Raw genomic sequence first — 23,259 nt, 5'->3', positions numbered from 1 at the left:
CATATGGTCCCTCTTTACTCCCTCGTTTCTGAATTTTTGACATCTTGCTTCGCTTGGTGTCGGGCATTTCGCACCTCTTGCCTCGTGGGTCTGGGTTTGCTTCTGTGGCGTTTCTCAAACTCTTTTATTGCGATGTGTGCGTTGACGACATTGTGCAATGGTTCCCATGTGGCTTCCCTATGACCAAAGCCTCTCCATAGTATATAGTACTGAAAACCTTTCCCTTTTTTGCGTCTCGAGTCCAGTATTTCTTCAATCGCCCAGAGCTTCTCCCCTCTTTCGTCCAGTGCTATTGGCGGCGGCGGCGGGTTGTACTGGCCGGGGAGTGGGTCGTTTGGTAATGGTCGCAGGAGGTTGGTATGGAATGAGTTGTGAATTGAGCTTAATTCGTGTGGCAATTTGAGCTGGTAGGTGTGAGAGCTGAGCACGCGCTCTATTCGAAAAGGGCCAATGAACTTGTGATCGAGTTTTGGGATGGGTCTGGCTGAATTGATGTTACGCGTGCTTAGCAGGACCAGATCTCCGACTCGATAGGCTGGCGCCGGTGATCTGTTTGCATTGGCGAATTTTTCTTGTGAGGCTTGGGCTGAACGCAGGTTCGTCCGGAGTAGATCGGTGATCTCCTCCATCTTCGCGACGAAGTTATTGCCCTCGTTGCTGCGTTCTGCCAGGTCCTTGGATACTGCTTTCGACATCGCTCGAGGAGGGCCGAAGCTCATTCGAGGGTGGTAGCCCGTGTTCGCGAAAAAGGGGGACATGCCAGTTGAGTCGTTGACGACATTACGGGCTGCGAATTCAGCCAGTGGGAGCCACTCATCCCAGTCGTCCTGGCGAAGCTGACATATTGGCGAAGGTATTGTTCGAGGAATGAGTTAGCGTTCTCGGTTTGGCCGTCGGTTTCCGGGTGGTATGCTGTAGAAAGGCTGATGTTGGTCTGTAATCGGTGGCAGACTGCCTTCCAGAACTCCGAAATGAACAGTGGTCCTCGATCGGACACAATTGAATCTGGTAGACCGTGGAGTTTCCATACATCTCGCACGAAGAGCATGGCTAAGTCGTGTGCTTTCATGTCGGTCCTGCAGGGCGTGAAATGTCTGTCCTTTGACAGCCTATCGACTACGACCATGATCGCGTTAAATCCGCGGGAAGTTGGTTGAAACGGGCCGATGAAGTCGACAGACAGGTCTCTCCATCTTTGCAGTGGGATTGGGAGAGGCTTCAGTGTTCCCTGGTAACGCAGTTGGGAGGACTTGTTTCTCAGGCAGCCGTGGCAATTGCGTGTGAATTCTTTTGTATCAGTGCTGAGCCTCGGCCACCAGTAGGAGCGTGAGATGAGTTCGTATAGCTTGTTCTTCCCGGGGTGGCCTGACTCAACGCTGTCGTGAGCGAGTTGGGTGAGAAGGGTTCGTAGTTCGCCTTCTGGGACGTACAATCTCTCTCGGAAGTACAGTCGGCCTTCATTTATCGTGCATTCAGATAGGGAGACTTCCTTTGAGTGGGGGATGCCGTGGGGTTTGAGCATCTCGTCCCTAATTTTCATCCACCATTCATCCTCTTCATAACCTTTGTCTAGCAGCCTTGTGATTTTGTGGTTGATTGGTTCTGGTTCAACTTCGTCTAGAATGGCCGGGCATAGTGCAATTTCCTGGTCCCAGGACAAGTTTGCGAAGAGTTCTGAGAGCTCAGGGTCAATCTTCAGTTCTTCTTGTACGGAGGAGTCAATGTTGTGCGGTTTTAGCAGTGATTGTTGTTGGTATTGGATGCGGTCGTCATTTTCATCTTTTGGCAAGTCTTGTGATCTCCTTGTGAGTGAGTCGGGTTTTCTGTTATCTTTCCCTGGTACCGACTTAATAGCAAATTGAAACTCTGATAGGAATTCACTCCACCTGACTTGGCGTCTTGAAAGTTGCTTAGTTGTCATGAAGTATCGAAGATTGGCATGGTCGGTGATCACTGTGATCGGGTGGTGCGCGCCTTGGAGTTCCGGTCTCCAGCATTCGAAGCAGCGTACAATTGCCAAAAGTTCTTTGTCGTAGATCTCGTAGTTACATTCAGCGGGGTCGTATTTTTTAGACATGAAGGCCACTGGATGCAGTACCCCCCGATCGTCTTCCTGGGAGAGGATGCCTGAAGACACGAAATCGGATGCATCGCATTCGACAATGACTTCTTTTGTGGGGTCGAAGTGTTTGAGGATCGGGGCCGAGGTGAAGCTTTCTTTGAGCGTGTCGAACGCCTCTTGGCAAGATGAGGTCCAATTCCATTTGACTAACTTCCGTGTCAGGGCAACCAGTGGTCGTACGATGCGTGAGAATCCTTTGATGAATCGTCTGTAGAAATTCGAGAATCCTAAGAAGGCTTGGACGTCTTTTACATTGATGGGCGCTTCCCAGTTGACGAGACAGTCGACTTTCGCTGGGTCCATTCGTACTCCCGTGGTTGAGATGATCATGCCCAGATATTTCACTTCGGTAGTCTCGAATTCACACTTCTTGACGTCGAGTTGCAAGCCCGCGGCTTCAAGCGCCTGGAGCACTGATTTGACGTGGAGTCTGTGAGAGGCGAGGTCGTTTGAGTAGATGAGAATGTCGTCGATATAGGCTGTGCAATATCTGTCCAGGAATGGGCGTAATACTTCGTTGATCCTGGCTTGGAAGGTAGCTGGGGCGTTTGATAGTCCGAACGGCATCACCAGACTCTCGAAGAGTCCATATCTTGTGTTGAACGCTGTCATCCACTCTTGGCCCTCCTTGATGCGTATTCGGTTAAATGCTGCGACGACATCAAGTTTGGTGAAATATTTGGCTTGGCTTAGTTGCGAAAGAGTCTCCTGAATTAATGGCAGTGGATATCGGTTCTTGATGGTTATGGCATTAAGTGCCCGGTAGTCGACGCAAAAACGGAGGCCGCCTCCGGGTTTCTTCGCAAATAGCACTGGCGAGGCGGCTGGTGACGTACTGGCACGTATAAAGCCCTTGTCGAGGTTTTCTTGAAGGAATTTCCGGAGGACGACGGACGAGTTACACAGAAACACCACAAAACCCCCCTCACATCCACTCAACGAGACACCAGCCGTACCACACGTATCACAAATCAGACCGCACCACCCCAACAACCAACGACAACCAACACACAACCAACCCCGGACCCACCAACAGCAAACGTATCCGGCCTGAGCTTAGAGGTCCAATGACGCCCTACAATCCGACGAACCACCCCATTGAAGGTAGTTCTCACGGAATTCATCGTCCCGCCTCGCCCGATCGCAGTGAACGGCTTGTCCGGCTGCGGGGGAAGTTTATCTGCCTCTGTCTGGTCGAATACTTTGAGGAATTCATGGTAGTGTTCAGGTACTTTTGTTGCGGGGTTGATGAAAGTCTTGGGTTCGAGTGCTTTGTGAATATCCTCGAGTGATGCCCCTGAAAGGTACATGTCTGAGGGAATCATGTGACCTGCCCGTTTAATGAATGTCTCACTTTGTGAGCATTGTGTAAATAGCTTCAGCCAGAGTTCCTTTACGGGTTCTCTTTTTCTCCTTGTGAATAATCGCTTCATCCAAGTCGCACTCGACCTTGTTCGTGCACTCGTACCGTTACAACCATCGAGAAGGCTGCCAAAGCGGCGCGTGACATCTTTCGCATCTCTGACAGAAGGCGGTCACAAGTGCCGGCTGTAGCCTTCTTGGTCAATGTTCTCGCCGAGGCAATACCCTTGGGCATCAAGGAGGCTCATTTCTGCCAAGGTGGAGTGAGGGAGGGTTACCTTTTCAAACAGCTTCCGGCCACAATTCGAAGCGAGGCTCCTCTTGAAGTCACTACAAGGAACTTTGCGCCTGGATCCAGACTCCAAATCCAGGAGCTTATTAAGGGTGCAATTCCGCGGACTTCAAAGGATGGCATGAAAAGATTCCCACCAGAGTTCAGAAGCCATGTTATCGATGCATTCGCCAATGTCATGTACGTTCACATGTTCATGTCTAAGGAGACTGCTTCAACAACAGCACTGTACTCCACAAGTTCGGGGCTTTTATCTTCCACCTTGGGAGTATCTCACCAAGACCGTGCTAGGCTTGCTCTGATGCTGCAAGCAAGATATCGTGGCGAGCTTCCTCCTAGAGAAGTACAATTTCGGGATGCGCTTCGTAGCATCATCAGCCCAGAGGATGTGTGGTGGGCACAATATCTAGGCAGGGTGGGATTTGTTATTACCTGCCTTTACCCGTCTGGGAAAGTTGACCCTGCAAAATTGAAGGTACTTTTCTCTTCGTCATGGTCATCGAACCTAGGTAAAAAGGCAAACAAAGAAGGGCTCGTACTGAAGATTTCCATACGAAAGGTAAGACACGACCCCGAAAAGATAAAACAGGTTGTGAAGGATAACTTGAAGGTCATTGAAAAGGCTGGCAAGAAGAAAAACTGGGTTGGAAAAGAAGATCCATGGGGGATGAAGGTCGTAGTAAGGGTTGCCGAAGAACAGATCTTTTGAGTTTCGGTTGATAAGACAGTTTATTATCCACTTTACACCTGTGGTCCCCTTGGTGACAGCGCACGTATCTGTACCTGGAAATACCCCGTGTCCCTGGGGGACAAATGCCCAAATTTTCTCAAGTGGCAGTCAAGTCATAATGAGCTAGTAACCCAATTGCTGTCATACTCAAGACAGGCGAGTGTTGTGATGAAAAGAATAGTTATACTATATTCGATCTGTATAATGCCTTCCTTTTCGGTTCTACTCTACTTCTGTTGATACGTGGAATTTCCGCCTTCGAGACTACAATCGGGACTTGCATCGGTAGCTCGTTTCTTGAAAACCAGACCAGGATGTCCAAAGCACAAACTTATAGTCGCAAGAAAGACAAACACACCCTCAAGAATGATAAACGGGATTTGCTCCTTGATCAACGAGCCACTGTAGCCGTCCTGAAGCTCTGCAACGCGATATGCGCAACGGCTAAGAATAAGAATAATAGCGGTACTCAAGCCCGAAAAGAACGCCTTGAGCCTCCACCCGAACTTCTTCGTGTGGCTAGATCGAAAGTACCGAATCATGAAATCGGCGAAAAAGCCAACAAATATGGTAAGGACAATGACCTGCAAAATGAGACCCGCCAAAGAGATGTTAACTCCGACCTATAGCTTCAGGTTAGAATACGCAACTAAATGTCGGCTCGCAGAGACGATAAATCTCACCTGATTACTACCATTAGAGTCTGTAGACATTGCGCCTCCCGCGGCTTGAAGCAACAAGCAGGTAACATCAAAGGGAATAAAGATCCAATAATAGAGCTTGGGCTTGAACCGAGAAAGTTCAGGCGCAAGATGGACGATAGTTTTTGAAAGGGTGACGTAAATTGAGGCCGTGAAAAACACAGGGGCGATTGTAAGGCAAACTGAAGACTGTCAGTGACAGATATACCATGTGATGGTATGGAACAACGTACTGATTTGGATCATGAATCCAGGATAAGAGAAGGGATTCTTCCAAAGCATGAGCCGCCCCGCATATCCGATAATTTCACAAAGGCATCCCAGAAGCATGCCGGTCATGAAGCCCCAACTTCTCCAGCGAATACCGAGATAGCCATGAACTATACCGGCCACGACGTAGAGCACAAGAAAGGTTGCATTTGCAGCACGAGACGGCTGGTAGCCGTAAATGCTCCATGTCACCGGGCATGTATCAAGTGTGCAATTTTCGTCGGCACCAAAGACGATCACGCCGGGGGGGAGTTGGCTCGTCATTGCGTCTCAAGTCTTTGATGGCCAAGTGTATCAAGGTATTATCAGTTATGGGATATGTGAAGGATTTAATAAAGAAGTCGTGTGTCTGGAGTAATACAACACCAAATGGGGAATTTGTAAAGGTGCGGAATGATATACAGTTGTAGAGACTTTGTAACTTTGATTCCGGGTTGGTTGGATGACCACATGAGAAGCTTCCAAGGGACAAGGCGACCATAAATATACGAACCATAAAGAGCTCTCCTTTAGAGGTGAACACACAATTGACTTACGATATGACAGCCAGCCGAGGCTGTCGGAAAATGATATTTTTCAATTGAGGCTGCAAGTCGTCATCATCATCGCCATTTGCAAACGTTACACTTGAAAGGAACGCTACCTTTTTGGAACTTGAATGCCATGGAGGCGTCTTGATTGAATATTGGTGGCGGCTGAGAGCCTCTGTGGAAGGTAAGTTCACACTTTCTAGGCTTAGGATGTGGCTGAAATGGCTGGCCCAACTCAACCGCCTGGCGCCACGAGACGCGAAACAGACACTAGATTGCAACTGGGAGCGTAATTGTAACCTCGGGAACGCCGTGAGTTTCCGAGAACAACGGCTCGGCAATCGCGCTGCTCTCGCACACTCAGCCCTATAACACAATACTAGAGCCGGCGTGTTTCGGTCCCGAGACTGTCATAGGTTTGAGTTACGCGTCATGAAAACAGGCACAGCCATTTCCTGGAACATTTTTGGTATTTACCCCTTTACGGTAACTAGAGTATCCTCAGAGACTTTGCTTGTGAAATCGGTAGACCTTTCAGCCATCCAGCTAAGCGAGGTACAGCAGGTACATCATTATTGCATACCGGAGTTCGCCAGTTGGGAAGTAAGTGGTACGATGCCAAACCGAGGCCTATTCATGCACGGACAAGGATATGACTTCAAAAGATTAAACAGGTCAAGGAAGAGAATGAGTTGCAAATGACGTCTCAGATATCTTGCAATCCAGAAAGGCAATCCCAATGTGTGTCGAGTTGACGAGCGGGGCGTTATTGTCGCTGAATTGTGCCATCTCGAATCGGCTCCGCCGTTCCTGCCACTACACCTAACTGGTACTTGGTTCGTTTGGTCTTTCGTCTAGGCTCATGATGAGACGGGCAGCGAAGGCTGCTAGCAAAAAGACAGCCCTCCTGTGTAGGCAGCTTTCACATTGTAGACATTGGAATTTTTTTCAGTGTTACTACTGAGCTGATGACTCTTCCGGGTGTCTCTTGCAAGCGTCTTGCAGCTTCTCCATCCCAAATCACGAAGTACTACTGCTAGTGCAAGCAGATACAACCAGGAGAGGACTATAAATAATTTTAAAAGAGTTTCGGCAGAAAGCATACCGAAGCTGGTTGTGGCGTTAGAGCAAACTAAACAATTCCACGAAAAGGTTTACGTGCCAACTGAGGCTGGTAACTCACAGGTGACGTGTCTAGGAACCGCAATGGGAAATTCGGAAAACTGAGTGTAGAAGCGCAACTGCTTGACGCCACAACACCGCATTTGGTATCATGGTAGATGAGATTCCTTTCACGACCGTTGCAAGTATATAATTACTTAATGGTAAAGGGTAAATCACATTTCCAAATTCGGTTTCATCCGTTCAGAGGATCTTTGTCTTAACCCAAATACTATGCTCTGTTTTAAAATTATTTTAGCTCTTTGGTGTGTTAGTTTGTCGTCTGCCAGTGTCCAACATCACAATCATGACGACTCGTTCATACCAGACGCAGTTCTCAATGTAACTCGTCAAAATATCACTATTGGGGGCATAACCAAATTTGCAACTTTGGTTAATGGTTCCATCCCTGGGCCAGCCCTCCAGATCCCGGAGAATGTAGTTTTCTGGATCCGTGTGTACAATAATATTGAGGATGACAATCTTACGATGGTAAGTTATTATGAAGTGCTTTTTCATGTCTTTGAATAGGACTGATCACAGCAACAGCACTGGCACGGCCTAACGCAAGGTGCCTATCCATTTTCGGATGGCACGCCACAAGCCAGTCAATGGCCAATTCCCCCCAACCACTTTTTCGACTACGAGCTAAAGAGTCCCAATGGCACAGCTGGGACTTATATGTACCACTCTCACGTTGGATTCCAGGCCAGTACAGCGGCAGGACCACTGATTATTATCGATCCTATAACTGCGCCGTACAAAGTAGACGGCGAAAGAGTCATCTTATTACAGGAGCTCTTCAACAAAACAGACCAAGAAATTCTAACTGGTTTGGAATCTACACCGGTTAAGTCGGCTGGTAACCCAAATACGTGGTTGGTCAATGGTAAGGGAATAAGCGACTACGGCATTACCAACTCTTCATCTGCATCCCTAGATGTGATCGAGGTCGAACCAGGCATGACGTATCGTTTTCGGTGCGTAGCTGCGACGTCTACTTCTCTTGCGATGTTTGGCTTCGAGAACCATACAGAGCTTGATATCATTGCAGCAGATGGAGATTATACAAAGCCTTCTAGGGTACACGTCGTGCAAATAGGCTCCGGTCAGCGGTATGATGTGCTGTTTAAGAGCAAGACATGCGACGAGTTACGGCAATTGCGGAAGCTAGACTACTACATGCAAGTCGAGAGACGGGAAGATACGAACATCACCAGCTACGCAGTTTTGCGATACAAGAATTCGTGCGGACCCGATGCAATGTTTGAAGACCGCTTATCGCTCGCCAGGAATCCGACAACGAGCCCAGTAAACTTGCCGCCAACAATCAATGGATATCTCGATTATGCCTTGACGCCACTTAGAGACGATGGTAATTTTCCGCAAGCTAATGAAGTAACCCGTCGCGTCATTATCAACGTTCAACAGGTCAAGAGAGGGTACCAACTATGGACCCTTAATAACAATACGTGGACGGAAGACGCTGCAGACCCTCTCCCGCATACAACGCCATTCGAACCATACTTAGTAGCGTTGTACAGAAATCAGACCCAATATCTGCCTAACTACAACGCATCCTTGCTTAATGGAGGTTTAGATCCCAGCACGAGAACTTACCCGGCAAAGATAGGGGAGGTTATTGAGATCGTTTTCCAGAATCTAGGATCTGTTGATTACAATGGAACCTCAAATGGTTCGCTAGACATCCATCCCTGGCACGCCCACGGGTCTCACTATTGGGATATTGGCGGCGGAGACGGTGCCTGGAGTCCCGCCACTGCTGAAAAGCAACTTGCGGGCACAGTACCTGTACGAAGGGACACGACGATGCTCTACCGGTACAACGAGACGACGGACCCTGGAGCGAAGAGTGGATGGAGGGCATGGAGGCTACGTATTGACCAACCCGGCGTATGGATGGTACATTGCCACTTCCTACAACACATGATCGGAGGCATGCAAACAGTATGGGTGCATGGGAACGCAAGTGATATACTTCGGGTCGGGCAGCCAGACGTTCAGGGATATTTGACCTATGGGGGAGATGTATATGGAAATAGTAGCCATGCTCCACGCGTTTTGCATTTTCACGAGTTGCAATAGGCTACTCAATAAGCTGTTTAGAACGTCTTGTTGTGGTTTAAGATATTTGTCTTTTTTTATTATAAGCTATCAAACTTTATACTTATGCCACAACAGGGCTTGGGACAAATCGACGATTTTTTGACCCGTCTTTCTGATCTAAATTTGAAAAACGATAGCAGCTCCTATAACTGCTGATGAGAAGACATGTATCTTATATTCGTCTCATCTAGAGGTCACATACACTCAGTCCTTCTTGCTGGATTTCGTCCTTATTTGGTTCTCAAGACGGGAAGCTACCCGAGAGCACCCAAATGCCAAGTGTTTAGAATTTATATAGACCACTTGTGATATGTTCACTACAAGATCGCTAGCATTGTTAACATTCGCAGTGTGTTTGACAAAGATTTGGTCCTTTCAGGCGCTTTGAGTTCACAATACAACCTCGACAAAGTGTTTAGTCGTAGCAATTGTTCCGACGCGACTGGGTGGTGGAGCCGTCCTGGAAGACTCGACGAATCCCTCAAAAGCCTCAAAATGCCTCTGGCCCTTGCGCCACGAGTATAACATGTTACAAGGGGCTCGCAACCGTTTCGTGTGAATGTGGCCCGAAAGCTTTACCTGAAAAGTATGCAGATGTGCCACACCTGTCCAAATTTGGAAGCGGCAATGCCGCTCTTATGATCAAACCACCAATTGAACTCCGGTTGGCCCCATTGTTGGTCCACAATGGATTGTTCGAATGTTCCTTTCTTCTGTGGACTTCGAGAAGACCAGGGTGGAAAACAAAGCGAGCCCTGCGTTCCAAATTCAACCGGCTTGATTGGGTTGCCAAGCCCGCTTATTCCTTACGTAAATCAAGTTTTCTTGCTTCGTCTCGAACAAACTCTGGCAAACACTGTACCTTGAGGCTATTGGCACGAACATGGAGGTTGCCCTTGTACGGTGATACGGTGGAAGAAGAAGAAGACGCATCACCGGGGCACCGAGCAGGCTACGGCCGCATGTCGCACGAACATGCCGCAACTCCTTTCGGGGCTTCACAAGAGTCCAAGCCCCCCTCTTAGTATGAACCAAGGCTCATCTATGGAGGTGGTCGAGATGGGCGATTACCCCATCTTGGGTGATCATAGGACGTATTCAAACAAACCACGGCGCCTATTACGATTTCTGGATGACTTCAAACGCAATGACGGCGACAGATTCTTTCCGGAACACCACCTTAGCCCTGCAAACTCTCGAACACATTCTCACCACGACTACGGTGGTCACTTTGCCGAGCTAGAAATAGCCCAGTCCGGTCTAGCAAGGCGCCTAAAAGGCCGACACTTGCAAATGATCGCGATAAGCGGATCTATAGGTACGTTTCCTTCGACTCATGGTTACTTCATCAAATCGACTTAACCTCTCACACCTGACGATTCCAGGAACCGGCCTCTTTGTAATGAGTGGAGCGTCATTAGCGACGAGTGGTCCGGCATCGTTGTTTTTGGCGTTTCTCGTCGCGGGAGTCACAATGTACTGTACCTGCCAGGCTTTGGGCGAGTTGGCCGTTGTATTTCCCATTGCCGGATCATTCTCCTCTTGGGCAACCCGCTTCCTAGATCCTTCGTGGGGCTTTGCACTTGGTTGGAAGTAAGTTCTCCATACACGAATGTTGCTCTATCATGCTAAAGAAGTTGGTTTCAGTTATGCCTTGCAGTGGCTTATTTCATTTCCAGTTGAGGTTGTGGCTGCTTCCGAGGTCATCGCATACTGGAATACGTCTTTACCGCGAGCAATATTTGTGACGGTATTTGTTGCGTTTATTATATCTATTAATATGCTCGGGGTAAAAGGATATGGCGAAGCGGAGTTCATCTTTGCGGTGGTCAAGATCACTGCTGTAATTGGTTTCATGTAAGTATTTCCATCCGATTTGATCTCGAATGCGAACTGACGACGCCTCTGCTAACCTACGGGTAGTTTATTTGGCATTATTCTCAACTGTGCAGGGACTCCTGAGCAAGGGTACATCGGATTTGAATACTGGAGAAACCCTGGAGCCTTTAACAATGGCTTTAAGGGTTTCTGCAGTGTTTTACTAAGTGCCATGTTTGCATTTAGCGGTACTGAACTCATAGGGCTAGCGGCGGCCGAGACAGCCAACCCCAGAAAATCCCTCCCAATGGCGATAAAGCAAGTCTTTTGGAGAATATGCCTCTTCTATCTTAGCATTGTTTTGCTTATTGGGTTGGTTGTGAGATACAATGACCCAAGGCTTTCGACAGGAACAAACAATGCAGATGCAAATTCTTCTCCATTAGTTATTGCCTTTCAGGAAGCGGGCCTGCAGGTGTTCCCTTCGATCATAAACGCGGTAATCTTGATTTCCGTTTTATCTGTCGGAAATTCGGCAGTGTTTGGTTCGTCTAGGACACTCGCGGCTCTGGGTGCACTCAAACAAGGCCCTAGAATACTGGCCTACATAGATCGACGGGGTCGGCCGCTTGTGGCAATATTCGTTGCGGCCGTTTTTGGGCTCCTTGCCTACCTCTCTGATCTGACGGAAAGAGACAAAATATTGGAATGGTTAGTAGGTATTGGGGCCTTGTCAAGCGTATTTACTTGGGGTACCATATGCCTCTGTCACATCCGATTCCGGCGCGCCTGGCTATCACAACAACGAGGTCTTAATGAACTCCCATACCGCTCTCATCTTGGTGTGGCTGGTTCGTACTTGGGACTTGGCCTCAATGCCACTACAGTGGTTATTCAGATCTGGGTTGCAACAGTACCAATTGGTCATACGACAATGTCCTCCTCGGAGCTGGCAAGAAACGCCATACTCAAACTCTTTGGAGGTGTGTTGATTCTGGTATTTTATGTCGTCCACAAGACGGTTCACAGGACGAGGTACGTCCGCTCTGGTCGTGTTGATCTTGATACAGGGCGTCAAAACTATAACGTTCTTCTTTTGGAGGCCCAAGAAAAACAACATCGAGCCAGGTGGCCGAGGTGGAAGAGAATTTATAAAATATTATGCTAGCGGTCTAAAGGAACCGTCGATGTGGTTAGCTTACTTATCTATCCACGCGGTTTAATAGAATTGATATTCCAATGCACACGTGCTGGTAGAAATTCCGTCGCTGTGCGTCTAATAAGGCAAAGTAAGGACATAAAAATACACCTTATCTCAAGTTGAACTGTTTCGATAATGGACGTAGTTCCAAGAAAATTGCTGGGTGTGGATTGTTTCTCCTAGGGCGACCTGCTATGCGGTGCACTTTGAAGACCCAACCGGTGTAGACCAACGCGCAGATATGTCAAGTTAAAGTTCTGCGACCTTTGATTGTAAAGGCCGCCCGCGGACATCTAGATCACTTACTGTGGCTTGCATTCGCATCCAGAGCATAACCCAAAGCTCCCCGTGCCATGTCCACAGCAGCCTCTCGCTCGATTTGTACCTGGGCTAGGATCGTCGGTGGCAGAAGGCAGCGGGCTCTTGGCTGTTGGGTCAACTGGTGTATTGATCGTGACTCACAGGCTGAGACACCCGCTAAGGCAGGCAATATGGGTTGTAATCTGGTCCTAGTTCTCGCGTCTTCAATCTTATCACGCCCAACCTACATGCAAGGGCTAGGCCACCAGACATCTGAATTCCAAAATTCTTGAGCCAGGCTCTAGATACTTTCCGGTTCCTCTCTGAACATTGCGAATACTCTTTACACGTGGAATGTCGCAACCTCAGCAATCGTCATGCCTTCCTGGCCCTGGCGAGCCAATTTTTATCGTCAATCCAACAGCACCGCATACTTACACCCTCATCCTACTACACGGTCTTGGTTCTAATGGGGAAAAGTTTGGGGCCGAGCTCTTGCAGACTGGCGTTTCATCGTCGGGGCACAAACTCACAGCGCTATTCCCTGGGGCCCGGTTTGTTTTCCCAACTTCCAAGCGTAGGCGGTCTAGCGCTTTTGGAAGATCCGTTCTGACACAATGGTTCGATATTGCGCGCCTTGAAGATCCCTCATACCGTCAAGAAAGACAACTGCAGGGCTTGGCCGAATCCGCACAAGAAATCATGGACATTTTGGCCAACGAGTTAAAAAAAGTGCCCCCACAGAACCTGATTATCGGTGGTCTGAGCCAAGGTTGTGCCATGTCCCTTGCAATCTTGCTAAGCCTGAAGCAGTCTATAGGCGGTTACATCGGCATGTGCGGCTATCTTACATATCAATCAGCTCTTGAAATCGCTATTTCAGACGAGGACATTGATGAAGACAATCCATTTTACGATCCCGAGGAAACAGAAATGCAAGACAAAAGTGTTAAGGCTCAGACCTTCCAAAGAGACCTACTTTCCTTACAGCCTCTTGATAACCCAATGCAGAGTTTAACAGCGTCCCGGACACCAGTCTTTCTTGGGCATGGAAGTAACGACAATAAAGTTCCCATCAAGCTGGGACTTGCAGCGGCAAATGCCGTGCAGAACGCGGGTTATACAGTGATGTGGAAACGATATGAAGGCGAAGGCCATTGGTACAAAATCCCAGATGAAATTGACGACATCATCGAGTTTATCGTGTCCAAGGTGGGATGGCAAGCAGCGGCAACGTCGAGCAATACTACACCGTCAATTTATTAGCGACAGCGTTTGGTCTAGCGCATGGTAATTCGGTGGTTATACCTGGACAGGCACATGAGAAGTGACGGCGCTTCTAGCTGTAGTCTATCATCGCTAATGCCTATAATCTCTTGTTACTTGCTGCCGTTAAAGACAGTTATCCTCCAGGCTAAAATTGAACCAAACGATATACTCAAAGTGAAGAAGACGAAATCCCACATGTTCTGTAGCACAAAGACATGTGCAAGTAGCCACCTGGCGACTGATCCAGCAATAACTCCCATCCATACCACAAAGAAGCCAGTCTCAAACCAGGCTCTCCTCGCGCTGTCTTTCTTCACTCTCTCACTATTTGATCTCATACTTGTGCCCCAGCCATCGGCCGTCAACGTAAACAAACTCCACACGTGTATTGCCGGTAAGGGCACGTAATAGAAGAATATCCCTGGGAGCACCCATTTTAGTGACCTGCGACTAAGCCGATGTGGGTTACGCAAGACATTGTACGCAAAAGACACAACGAATCGCAACATGACATCAAATGCTGAGAGGTACATAAATTGCCTTGAAGTGACAAAGTAGTAAAGAGTGGCAACAGCTGCGATAGCGGGGCCAAGCTCTCGTCTGCACATTGCAAAGAATAGGAGAGGGTGGTTGACCATGTAAACACGAGGCTGGAGGAGGGCTTCGATGTGTGTTGCGCGAGCCCATCGAACCTGTTGGCGTAGCCAGCGGCTAAGAGTAGTCGGAGTATCTGTTGCTGTTAGAACATCAGATGCAAAAACCACACCCCAACCACGAGTGAGGAGATTTGTCGTCAGATGGCGATCCTCGTTGATGATCTTAACTAGTTGTTAGCCACAGGCACTTAAGCATGCAGCGTACTGCAAAACTGTATACTTGATACTTCTTGGCCAAGACTGCTTACCATTCTCTTTCCAAATATCGTCTGCCTATACCACGGCATTATTATCGGACCCAATGTAACGACACGAAATATGGAACTGGGGCCGCTCTGACAGTCACTCGTCGCAGACGCCGCTGAAAATGATCTCGTGAGGTACAGCTCTCCCCAGTATACCGTATCCGCTAGCTGCGTTACGGCTGTTTCATCGCTGTTATGCAGATTCAGCCCCGAGCTTGCACCACCGATTGTCGGATCAGCTGCTATAGCGTCGACGGTCCTGCTGAGAGAATCCTCCTGAACCAGCGTGTCCGAGTCGGAGCTCCAGAGGAACTCAACGTCCAAGGTTTCGGCAATGATAAGAGAGAAGATAAAGGATGTAAACATAATGCCCTTTTTATGCATATGTTGCTGGCGGAGGCATAGCTGACTGATAGCGCCAGGTCCACGAAGTCGTATATCATTTTCAGAAAGCAGCTTACGGGCAACTTGAAGACAGTGCTCTATAGCCACTTGGTCACATTCAGCCTCATTAACTCTGTTGCCACTGTTTTGCCATCTAGCAACTTCTCTTAACCGGACAGCCTGTGCCACCTCACCCAGCGGTTCTGGGACATGAATGACGGCTGACTCACGCGGATAGACCTGGATTATGTACCGTGTTAGTTGTATTTAGAAGCCGGCAGTAGGCGAAATTCTTACTCTGTTGAAAACAGTAACCATATCTTCGTCCTCGGCCTCGTCGCCATCGACACCGACCAGCAGGAAAATACAACCCTTAGCTCGCTTGTAGCTCTCAAGCGCCCTCGTGAACAGTGCCGGGTCCTCGCGCCAGCCAACCACTGCAGCCATGCAGTCTAACCTTGGCATCTGTGAGGATATTTGTAACATTGCTTTCTCCAAATCATCCTTCTTTCTCTTGGCCGAGGGCTTCAGATCTGCGTCGTAATAGGCCATGCGCCGCCCCTCGTTGACGTAGCGGGCCAGTTCTGCCAACCCAATCGTAACGACAAGGTCGACAGTTATAGGCCATCGACAGTGGACGGTAGTTAACCAGTAAGCTGGAAATGATAGGACACAGCCAATAACGTTAAATGTCATCCTGAGGGTGGACAAGTGCGGCGGGTTGGAAGTGGCCCAGCTAAGGCCCTTCTGGCGGTACCTTTCCATGGTGATTACAAAACGACTCTGGTAAGAAGCGAGAAGTTTGCAACTTGGGGCATAATTTCAGGCTCAATTTAAAGGTTCCCTAATCTGGAGGAAATATTTTATATCCACTATTCAGTTATCAATGTATATAAGCGAGAACCGAGAGTTTATAGAGCTATGTGCAGCTGTGGCCACCGGAGCCCATACATAACTACTAACCGAATCCACCTAATCGACTAATATGCGATTCCTCTAGGATGCAATGTCTCAAACAATACATCAGGCACTGCGGCATTTTGCAACAAGGCAAGCCTCTGTGCGTAACAAATTTAAGCCGGACTTGTAAGTGCAGTACAACGAAAGAAGTGGCACTGGGGTTTGTATCCGCCGCCGCCGCCTGACAAACTTTTTACAGTGTTATGGCTAGCGCTCAAAGTATAAAGCACTGTCACGATGCGCAACTGGTGAAAAGCTGTGCTCCTACGCGTATCTACAGGTAAAATATGTAAAGGTGTGGTGAAACGGAGCTCCTATAGCTATAATCACTTTGCCATTTATAGCCGCGTTCAAACGGCAAAGACGGTCGCAGAACATCTGGCGTAATTAAGGCGGGTGCCCAAGCCTACTTTATTAAACCTATTGGGCATATCTAACGGAGCCTGCCATGCTAGTACGTTAGTATACTTCGGAAGAGTCTTATCAGTCAAGAGTATTTATTTAAAAGACCGCAACTATCCAGACAGCTAAGGCTGCACAATTGCAGGGCATTCCGAACCCAAATTAGTACACTATACTGCGTTATGAACGTAATATGAAATGCCTCCCAGAGAGGTTGCTCGTTAGAGTTCTTACCTAACTGTATTAGTCTATTCTCTCAGCATCTCCAGTTTTCCAATCTTTCTAGTAACCACCCGCTAGTGTGCTTTAAAGATGTTTTGCGTTGATGCATAGAAGGCGCATAGCCTTGGCCCATAACCACCTTATCATCCATCTTACACAAGTCCTCAACATACGTCCACATAGTACAGTCTATCCAGCCACTGCAAGCTGACTCACAAGACTCAACAGACTCCCAGGCTTTCTTCCAAAGCTGGAGATCATACGTGCTAGCTTTGTCTGGGGCTGGTGGCCGTTCTTTGTTCGAAGAGGAGATCTCATACGTGCTCGCCATGTTATTCCACCACTCGGTTTTCTTTTGAATGTGAGAGGCAATCATTTTAAGGAAGAAATCACGGTATAAAAGTGGTTTCTGCAACGTATTAGCGCATAGATTCAGGCAGACGACAGGATATTGGGGCGACCTACAGTGAAGTCCCAGATCCTCTCCAGGTCATAATACCGAGCAATATCGCGACCGTGTGCTTTATGCCAGGATAAGAGAGGACTGCACCAATTGTACCTGCTAAACGGAAACGACCAGTGGACGACGGGGTTGAAACCCCAGGTGAACTTTTCGTCGCCACCATTCTCTCCAAATTTTACGCCATGCGTCTTCAACGCATGAGCGAGAACCTGGTCGCCGCAACAGTGGTCTTTTGCGTACTGGTAATAGTCCTCTACAATATGAGGATTCTTCCCAAATGACGACTCCCATGCGCCCCGTGAAAGCGCAAAGCCAGATCCACCGTGAGCAAAGACGGTATCTGACTTGGCCGCAAAACTCCCAAGGTAATGGTTCTCTCGCCAGTTAAACTTGGAAAGATACTGGCGTAGATTAGGGAGAAAGAGATACGTGTCGTCCTCCATGTAAACATACCACTTAGCTTGTGGCCAATTGCGACCTGCGTGGTCTATTAGCGGCAGAAACTTGTATTTGTCGATAATCCAACCACCAGTCGGCCCACTGTCATCACCGTCAATACCAGCAGCTTCGACATAGCGGTTGTTTGAGGAGAACTCTAGCTGTTCGCGGTAGACGTCAAACTCTGTTGACTTCTTTACCTTGTCTGTCATATTGACAAGGCAATCGATAATTGTAAACGGGCCGACTCGCTCGTCTTGATCTGAGTATATAACTACATTAGAGCTGGCAATGCGTTCGCTTCCTAAGGATGTGGTGAGGTGTGGGAGCAAGCGTTTCCACATAGTTGTTCCGCCAGTCTTCATAATAAGGAGGATGTCCTCCTCTGGTTTGGGTGGTTGTGCGTCGTTCGCCTCTAACAGCTTTTTATTAGCGGCGCAATGTTTTGGTTACGCTGCCAGGCAGGCTTGCTTTACCTGGTCGTATCCTCGTGATGCTAACATGACTTGACTTTCGGACACTAGTGCTAGCACTTTCTACCACAGGGCGCATAAGCCAAATCACTGAAATAAAACATATTGCAATAATCCCTGCTGGCACTACCCTATTATTTTTGTAGGTAACCAGCATGGCTATCGCAAGATTTCTTTTAAGAGATAATCTCTATCTCTCAGTAATAGAGCTTAGAGGGGAGCAGATTGCTTGCAAAAAGGTAAGAATTACAGCACAAAACCGAGAAGTGTAGAGGTTCTTTTATAAATTTTGGACAGGCCTACTTCAGGCCCTACCGTTGACGCCATTCCAGGCCGGCTAGTCATATTAGAAGTTTGCAGGGTTGACAGACTAGTTGCGATTTCTGATAGGTGACTTGCTAGGTACCTGTGGCTCTTCTGGGAAGCTATGGTCGGCATTTGTTATTCGTCCGATCAGTCTACATAGTGGTAGCAACTACACCCAAAACGCTCCGGCACTCATCACACAAACGAGCTCAAATTACCAGCTGTATTGTGTAGCACTACCGGTATTGCTAAAGTATTATGCCAGTTTACCGCTTAGCAGCGGAATTAGAGGTTTAGAGGTGAGCCAGAGGTTAGTCTGGTACCTCTTAAGGCAGTACTTCTATTCGGAGCTAGGTGTAGGTGTGTCGGTACAGCCACCGGAGCTGTTCTCCATCACACAAAAACACAGACCTCCAACAACACCTCTTCCACTCCCCTTACATAGTATTTTGCTGCAAAGAGAATAACACACTATTAAGCGAGTTGAGTTTATCTATATCCGTTAATACCCTTGTGTTTGAATCCATTGAAAGAGATATTGACACGGCGGCAAAGTACCTCACTTCCTGACAGAGGCTTTAATATCAAGATGTCTGGTTACAATCTCTTTAGCTCCTTTATGCCACTCTAAGAGTGCGAAGACTAACAGACACGTAAGCGCACCGATGCTTCTAGTCTCACATGCACACGTGCACGTGGCTGCAATTGCACATAACGTGTAATATAATTGACACCAAAACTGAGCAAGAGCACCCGAAAGATGTAACTTGTCACATATGTAAGTAAGAGTAAAGTAAGCTGCAGCTTCGAGGTTACCAAAGATCGAGAAAATCATCCCTCAGATGCAGCCGAACATAACTCTCATATAGACGGGTACCCGAATAAGGTCTGTGACCTACTCTTTGTGATAAAGTCATCATCATAGTAGCATTTTAATGTATTTGCGTTAACTTCACGCCCGTATTCTGATGGATATGACTGCAATTTTGCCAGCAGATTCTCTGTGACAGACTACCGCGGCGGTCGCAACATTGAACGGGCACGCGACGGATCGCTATGTTGACCTGAATACCCTCGGCAACAAGACAGCTAAAGCAACGTCGCATTACTCAAACCTGGGACCTTTGCCATCGTCGAAGCACTCAATGCCACCCAGCAAGCGGTGACCTTGATTTCCCGAACTGTATAGACTTTGTGCACAAATACACTGATTGTCGGGCACCTCGCCGGTGAGGATCTCAACCACGAACCACCGAGCGAGGTGTCAACGCCCATGACCGAAACTGCTAGCGTATTTCAACATCTGGGACCGAAGAACACGCCATCTCACCTATTCCTAATAGATCCAGCTTTACTTTGAGATCTTCTATCTAATGTTTCCATTTTACCAGTCTTTATTTACTAGACACATAACACGAGCGAGTTATATGAGCGGAAGACCTCTATTTCCTCTTACTGTGGCTATATGTTTATGGTAGGGTGGACAATTTGCCCACAACATTGCCAGTCAGCAAGCTTAAGATTTGCTATCGGTCTTGATAGTAGCACCAGACACCTTTCTTGTCCAGGCAAAGTATCATTTACATGAACTCGAAGGTACGAGCGATGATAACACGTTAAGAGCTCATGCGGTTCTAGCTATTGCTTGCGTTTAAAATAACAGACCAAGAGATGCGCATTTACATTTGGGAACGTATGATACACTCGTTGCCATAGACACAGTACACTACGATACTTTCTATTCCCCAAATACACGAATATGGAAACGATGCTCCTCTAGTAGAAGGGGCTTCCACTGCCTTTAAACCTTAGCGTGAGGGAATATTACACATCGGCAAACTAACCTTATTGTTCAAGTGAAACAAGAGCAGAAAGTTCTATAAAAGACTATCTAGTATGTGTACCAGGACGCATTGCAACGCAATCTATTTAGTACCCTGACATTCAGTAAGCAGACGGTATGATATATATTCCACCCACTTCTTCTTTTCTGATCCTCTTCCTTTCTTCCAGAGGAGTGCTGAGATGCAAACGCACCCGACCCAATTCTGAGCCAAGGTCCTCCCACATACCCCAATCCTGACCGGTGTGCACGATGCACGATGCGTCATCCGTCAGCGTTCCAAGTATTACATCAGAAGCCATATCCCCCGTTTTCCAGGGAACATTTATTTTCCATTTATCGTAATTGTACCTCAGTGTTACAAGCCCGCGCTCTCTCTGCAGTCTCTCCAGGTCAGCCACGTAAAAGTCACGGTCAGGGCTGGCTTTCGCCTCGTTCATAACATAAAAGTCCACCACGGGAGAAATATGGTCAACGTTACTGCTAGGGAATTCGGCGTCCATGTCCACAAGCTGAGTGTATAAACCACGATGGCCGATAGCGATGCTTGCACGGACACACTGGGGTCGCATGGCAGGTCGAGCCTTGGCCAGGTTGACAAGCGTGGTGTGCGATGGGCGGGAACCGTTCGGGTACCAGATCCAGTACGGGAGCTCATCATCAGGTACAGGTGGTTCAGCATCCAAGAGACGATGTGTGTCATTGTTCATGACATGCCTGGCGTTAATTGCTCTCCTCAGGCCTTGGATGTCACCCCAGTCCCAAGCAGCCACAACCACCTCCATGATGTCCGGATTGTGGGCCAGCCAGAGTGCCATGGAAGTGCTTCGATAGATACCCGGGAGCAGGCAGTGGTACTCATAGTCCACGCTACGACCCGGACGGCGGAGGCGAGAATAGCGGTCGACGTTGCCCTCGAAGGCGGCTGCCAAGATCAGCAAGTCTTTATGCATAGTCGGAAGGTCAAAGGGCAAGGGGGATTCAAAAAGGGCTACCTCAGAGTCAGTGAGAGTCACCTCCTCGGGCTCCGAGTCCTTCTCGCCAACCCCCCAGTCTTCGGTGATGTTGAAATATCTCCATGGGCGGCTTCCAAGACCAATACAGAACCTCGCGCGTCTCTTGAGGGTGGCGAGCACGGCAGTGTCAGCATTCAAGCAAGCGCCAGGCTTAGCGTTCTGCAGATCAATGGCAAGGTTGTAGTCGTTCATGACCGCATAGCGTGTAGGCTTGGCCATGATGTCGTTGAAGATGCGGCGGGAACCACCGTTGCCAGCTTCTCGTGCCTCCTCAGCAATGCATACATCGGGAAGCAGATTAAGCTCGCGATACAGTTCGGCATATCCCGCGACTGCGCAGGCCCGGCCGACTTGATATCGCGTATCAGGGAATGCCGCAGCAAGCTTTTGATACGTTTCTTCGCCAGCGACATCAGGATACCAGATGCAGTATGGGTAGGAGTTCTTGTCAGGCATCTGCTCAAGGCTGGGCACATGGCCGCTCATGATTAAGCGGGCATTACGAGCCCGCCTGAACACTTCTTGTCCTTGCAGGTGACAGAGATCCGAGACGCCAGCAGACCTGGCGAAGCGATCATGCTGTCGAATGCCGCTCACTGCACATAGCCGCGCAACGCTGTTACCCAACTGCGCTGGAAGTTTCTGGCCTCGAAGCGCCAACTTGCAGTCGACTTCGCTGAAAGCAGATTGTTTCAGAAGGACTAAAAGAGATTCCGTTGCCACCATGTTGCAAACCGATATCCTCTGTGCCCTGGTAAATGCAACAGGTACTGGCCGACCAAAGGGGTTTATAAGAAGCCCAGTCTAATCGCTTGACTCACTTACCCAAGTCCTCAGGCGTGTACCACATACGCGAGTCTGGTAGAACAGACATATACTTTAGAACCGACCTGGTGTACGGGGTACAGTTCGAGGTCTGGTGTGCAATCCCAGCAAACAATCGTACCAGACCGTTAATGAGCCCCAACAACCTGTTGGGTTAAGGTAAGACCACGGGTGCGCTACACGTAGTTCTTGCAAGCCACCAACACCAGTTGACATTTTTAGTTGGGCTTGGTGGTAGAATTTGGCGGAGGTTTGGCCCCAGGATAACTGAATTTGTGTCACACTAGCCTTATTCAGACCAGATTGCATGCGGCCATTTCTTCCTTTGTGGTGCTTCTGTCCTACCCGAAGTGAGTCATCCTGTTCGCGCACTTTGCGTAGCGGTTACGCACTCTTATGTCTCGGGGGATCTCAACTTTGTCCACCGGGCTGTATCAAATTAGTCGACTGGAGCTTTAGAATCTGTATATGACATGCCTCGAGTGTATCTCTGTTGTGGTCAACGGTTGATAGTCTGTTCTGCGTCCGCAGCCCAATGTGGACTGCGCAATGGTAAAGCGTCAGTTAACACATATGTCACGTCTATTCGTAAGCAAGAGATAGAGTCTACCGTCTTTCAGTTCCGTTCTCATCCTGTCAATGACATTATTTTACTTTGTCATCTCTCCTTACATGATAAGTTGCGGTTTCGTCAGGCCCGTATTGGCTTGGGCATCATCGTTGATCTTGTGGACAGCTGAATCCGGATCCGGGTCGTTCACGTCCATCCCAATCCCATCCAGACTTGTGCCAATTTCGCTTACACCAGCGGGCCACAGCAACGGGAGTCCCTACCGCATTTCAGTTCTGTGGTTTTACTTTCGCCTCCTTCAACAGGGGCTTTGCGACTTTGAACTACGAATGGCGAGCTCCATCATAGATCATGGCCAACGTCATGGCCATCATGACCTATGGTGCGTTGCTCCGCCGAGTCGCATGCTTCCCAGAAACAACCTACACCGAAAATCACTTTCATGGAGAATCTTCCAGACGTCGCTACATACACCACCCTTAATTTGAGTCCAAGCAGCGATTATGCCAATTGGATTTAATAGATGGCGTCTCTAGGCCGATACCGTATCAGCAATTGCGTCCCGAAGCATA

General features: G+C 48.4%; 6 protein-coding genes across 6 annotated transcripts; 3 read left to right on the top strand and 3 right to left on the bottom strand.

The window, feature by feature from the left end:
• Positions 1-4,733: 4,733 nt before the first annotated feature.
• On the bottom strand, positions 4,734-5,741 carry VFPPC_14829 (RTA1 like protein; the record flags this gene model as incomplete). Its single annotated transcript, XM_018292597.1, has 3 exons — positions 4,734-5,129; positions 5,190-5,389; positions 5,441-5,741. The coding sequence occupies 3 exons, from the start codon at positions 5,739-5,741 to the stop codon at positions 4,734-4,736; spliced, it is 897 nt and encodes a 298-aa protein (XP_018138294.1).
• Positions 5,742-7,657: 1,916 nt separating this feature from the next.
• On the top strand, positions 7,658-9,274 carry VFPPC_16797 (multicopper oxidase; the record flags this gene model as incomplete). Its single annotated transcript, XM_018294550.1, has 2 exons — positions 7,658-7,660; positions 7,718-9,274. 2 exons carry the CDS (start codon positions 7,658-7,660, stop codon positions 9,272-9,274), a joined length of 1,560 nt encoding a protein of 519 aa, XP_018138293.1.
• Positions 9,275-9,460: 186 nt separating this feature from the next.
• VFPPC_10785 (general amino-acid permease GAP1) lies at positions 9,461-12,281 on the top strand (the record flags this gene model as incomplete). Its single annotated transcript, XM_018289096.1, has 6 exons — positions 9,461-9,559; positions 9,721-10,144; positions 10,185-10,601; positions 10,681-10,869; positions 10,930-11,135; positions 11,259-12,281. The coding sequence occupies 6 exons, from the start codon at positions 9,461-9,463 to the stop codon at positions 12,279-12,281; spliced, it is 2,358 nt and encodes a 785-aa protein (XP_018138292.1).
• Positions 12,282-12,968: 687 nt separating this feature from the next.
• Positions 12,969-13,880, top strand: VFPPC_14828 (acyl-protein thioesterase; the record flags this gene model as incomplete). The annotated part of the gene is made up of 1 exon (XM_018292596.1): positions 12,969-13,880. The coding sequence occupies one exon, from the start codon at positions 12,969-12,971 to the stop codon at positions 13,878-13,880; it is 912 nt and encodes a 303-aa protein (XP_018138291.1).
• A 113-nt stretch (positions 13,881-13,993) lies between these two features.
• On the bottom strand, positions 13,994-15,933 carry VFPPC_14827 (hyaluronan synthase; the record flags this gene model as incomplete). The annotated part of the gene is made up of 3 exons (XM_018292595.1): positions 13,994-14,701; positions 14,788-15,408; positions 15,466-15,933. 3 exons carry the CDS (start codon positions 15,931-15,933, stop codon positions 13,994-13,996), a joined length of 1,797 nt encoding a protein of 598 aa, XP_018138290.1.
• Positions 15,934-16,786: 853 nt separating this feature from the next.
• On the bottom strand, positions 16,787-22,017 carry VFPPC_10784 (glycosyltransferase family 31 protein; the record flags this gene model as incomplete). The annotated part of the gene is made up of 3 exons (XM_018289095.2): positions 16,787-17,161; positions 17,218-18,068; positions 20,505-22,017. 3 exons carry the CDS (start codon positions 22,015-22,017, stop codon positions 16,787-16,789), a joined length of 2,739 nt encoding a protein of 912 aa, XP_018138289.2.
• Between the last annotated feature and the right edge of the window lie 1,242 nt (positions 22,018-23,259).

The sequence above is a fragment of the Pochonia chlamydosporia genome (assembly GCF_001653235.2).
Source record: "Pochonia chlamydosporia 170 chromosome Unknown PCv3seq00009, whole genome shotgun sequence".
NCBI classification, from domain to species: Eukaryota; Fungi; Ascomycota; class Sordariomycetes; order Hypocreales; family Clavicipitaceae; genus Pochonia; species Pochonia chlamydosporia.
The sequence above is the reverse complement of the archived record's forward strand: the minus strand, read 5'-3'. Positions and strand labels throughout refer to the sequence as shown.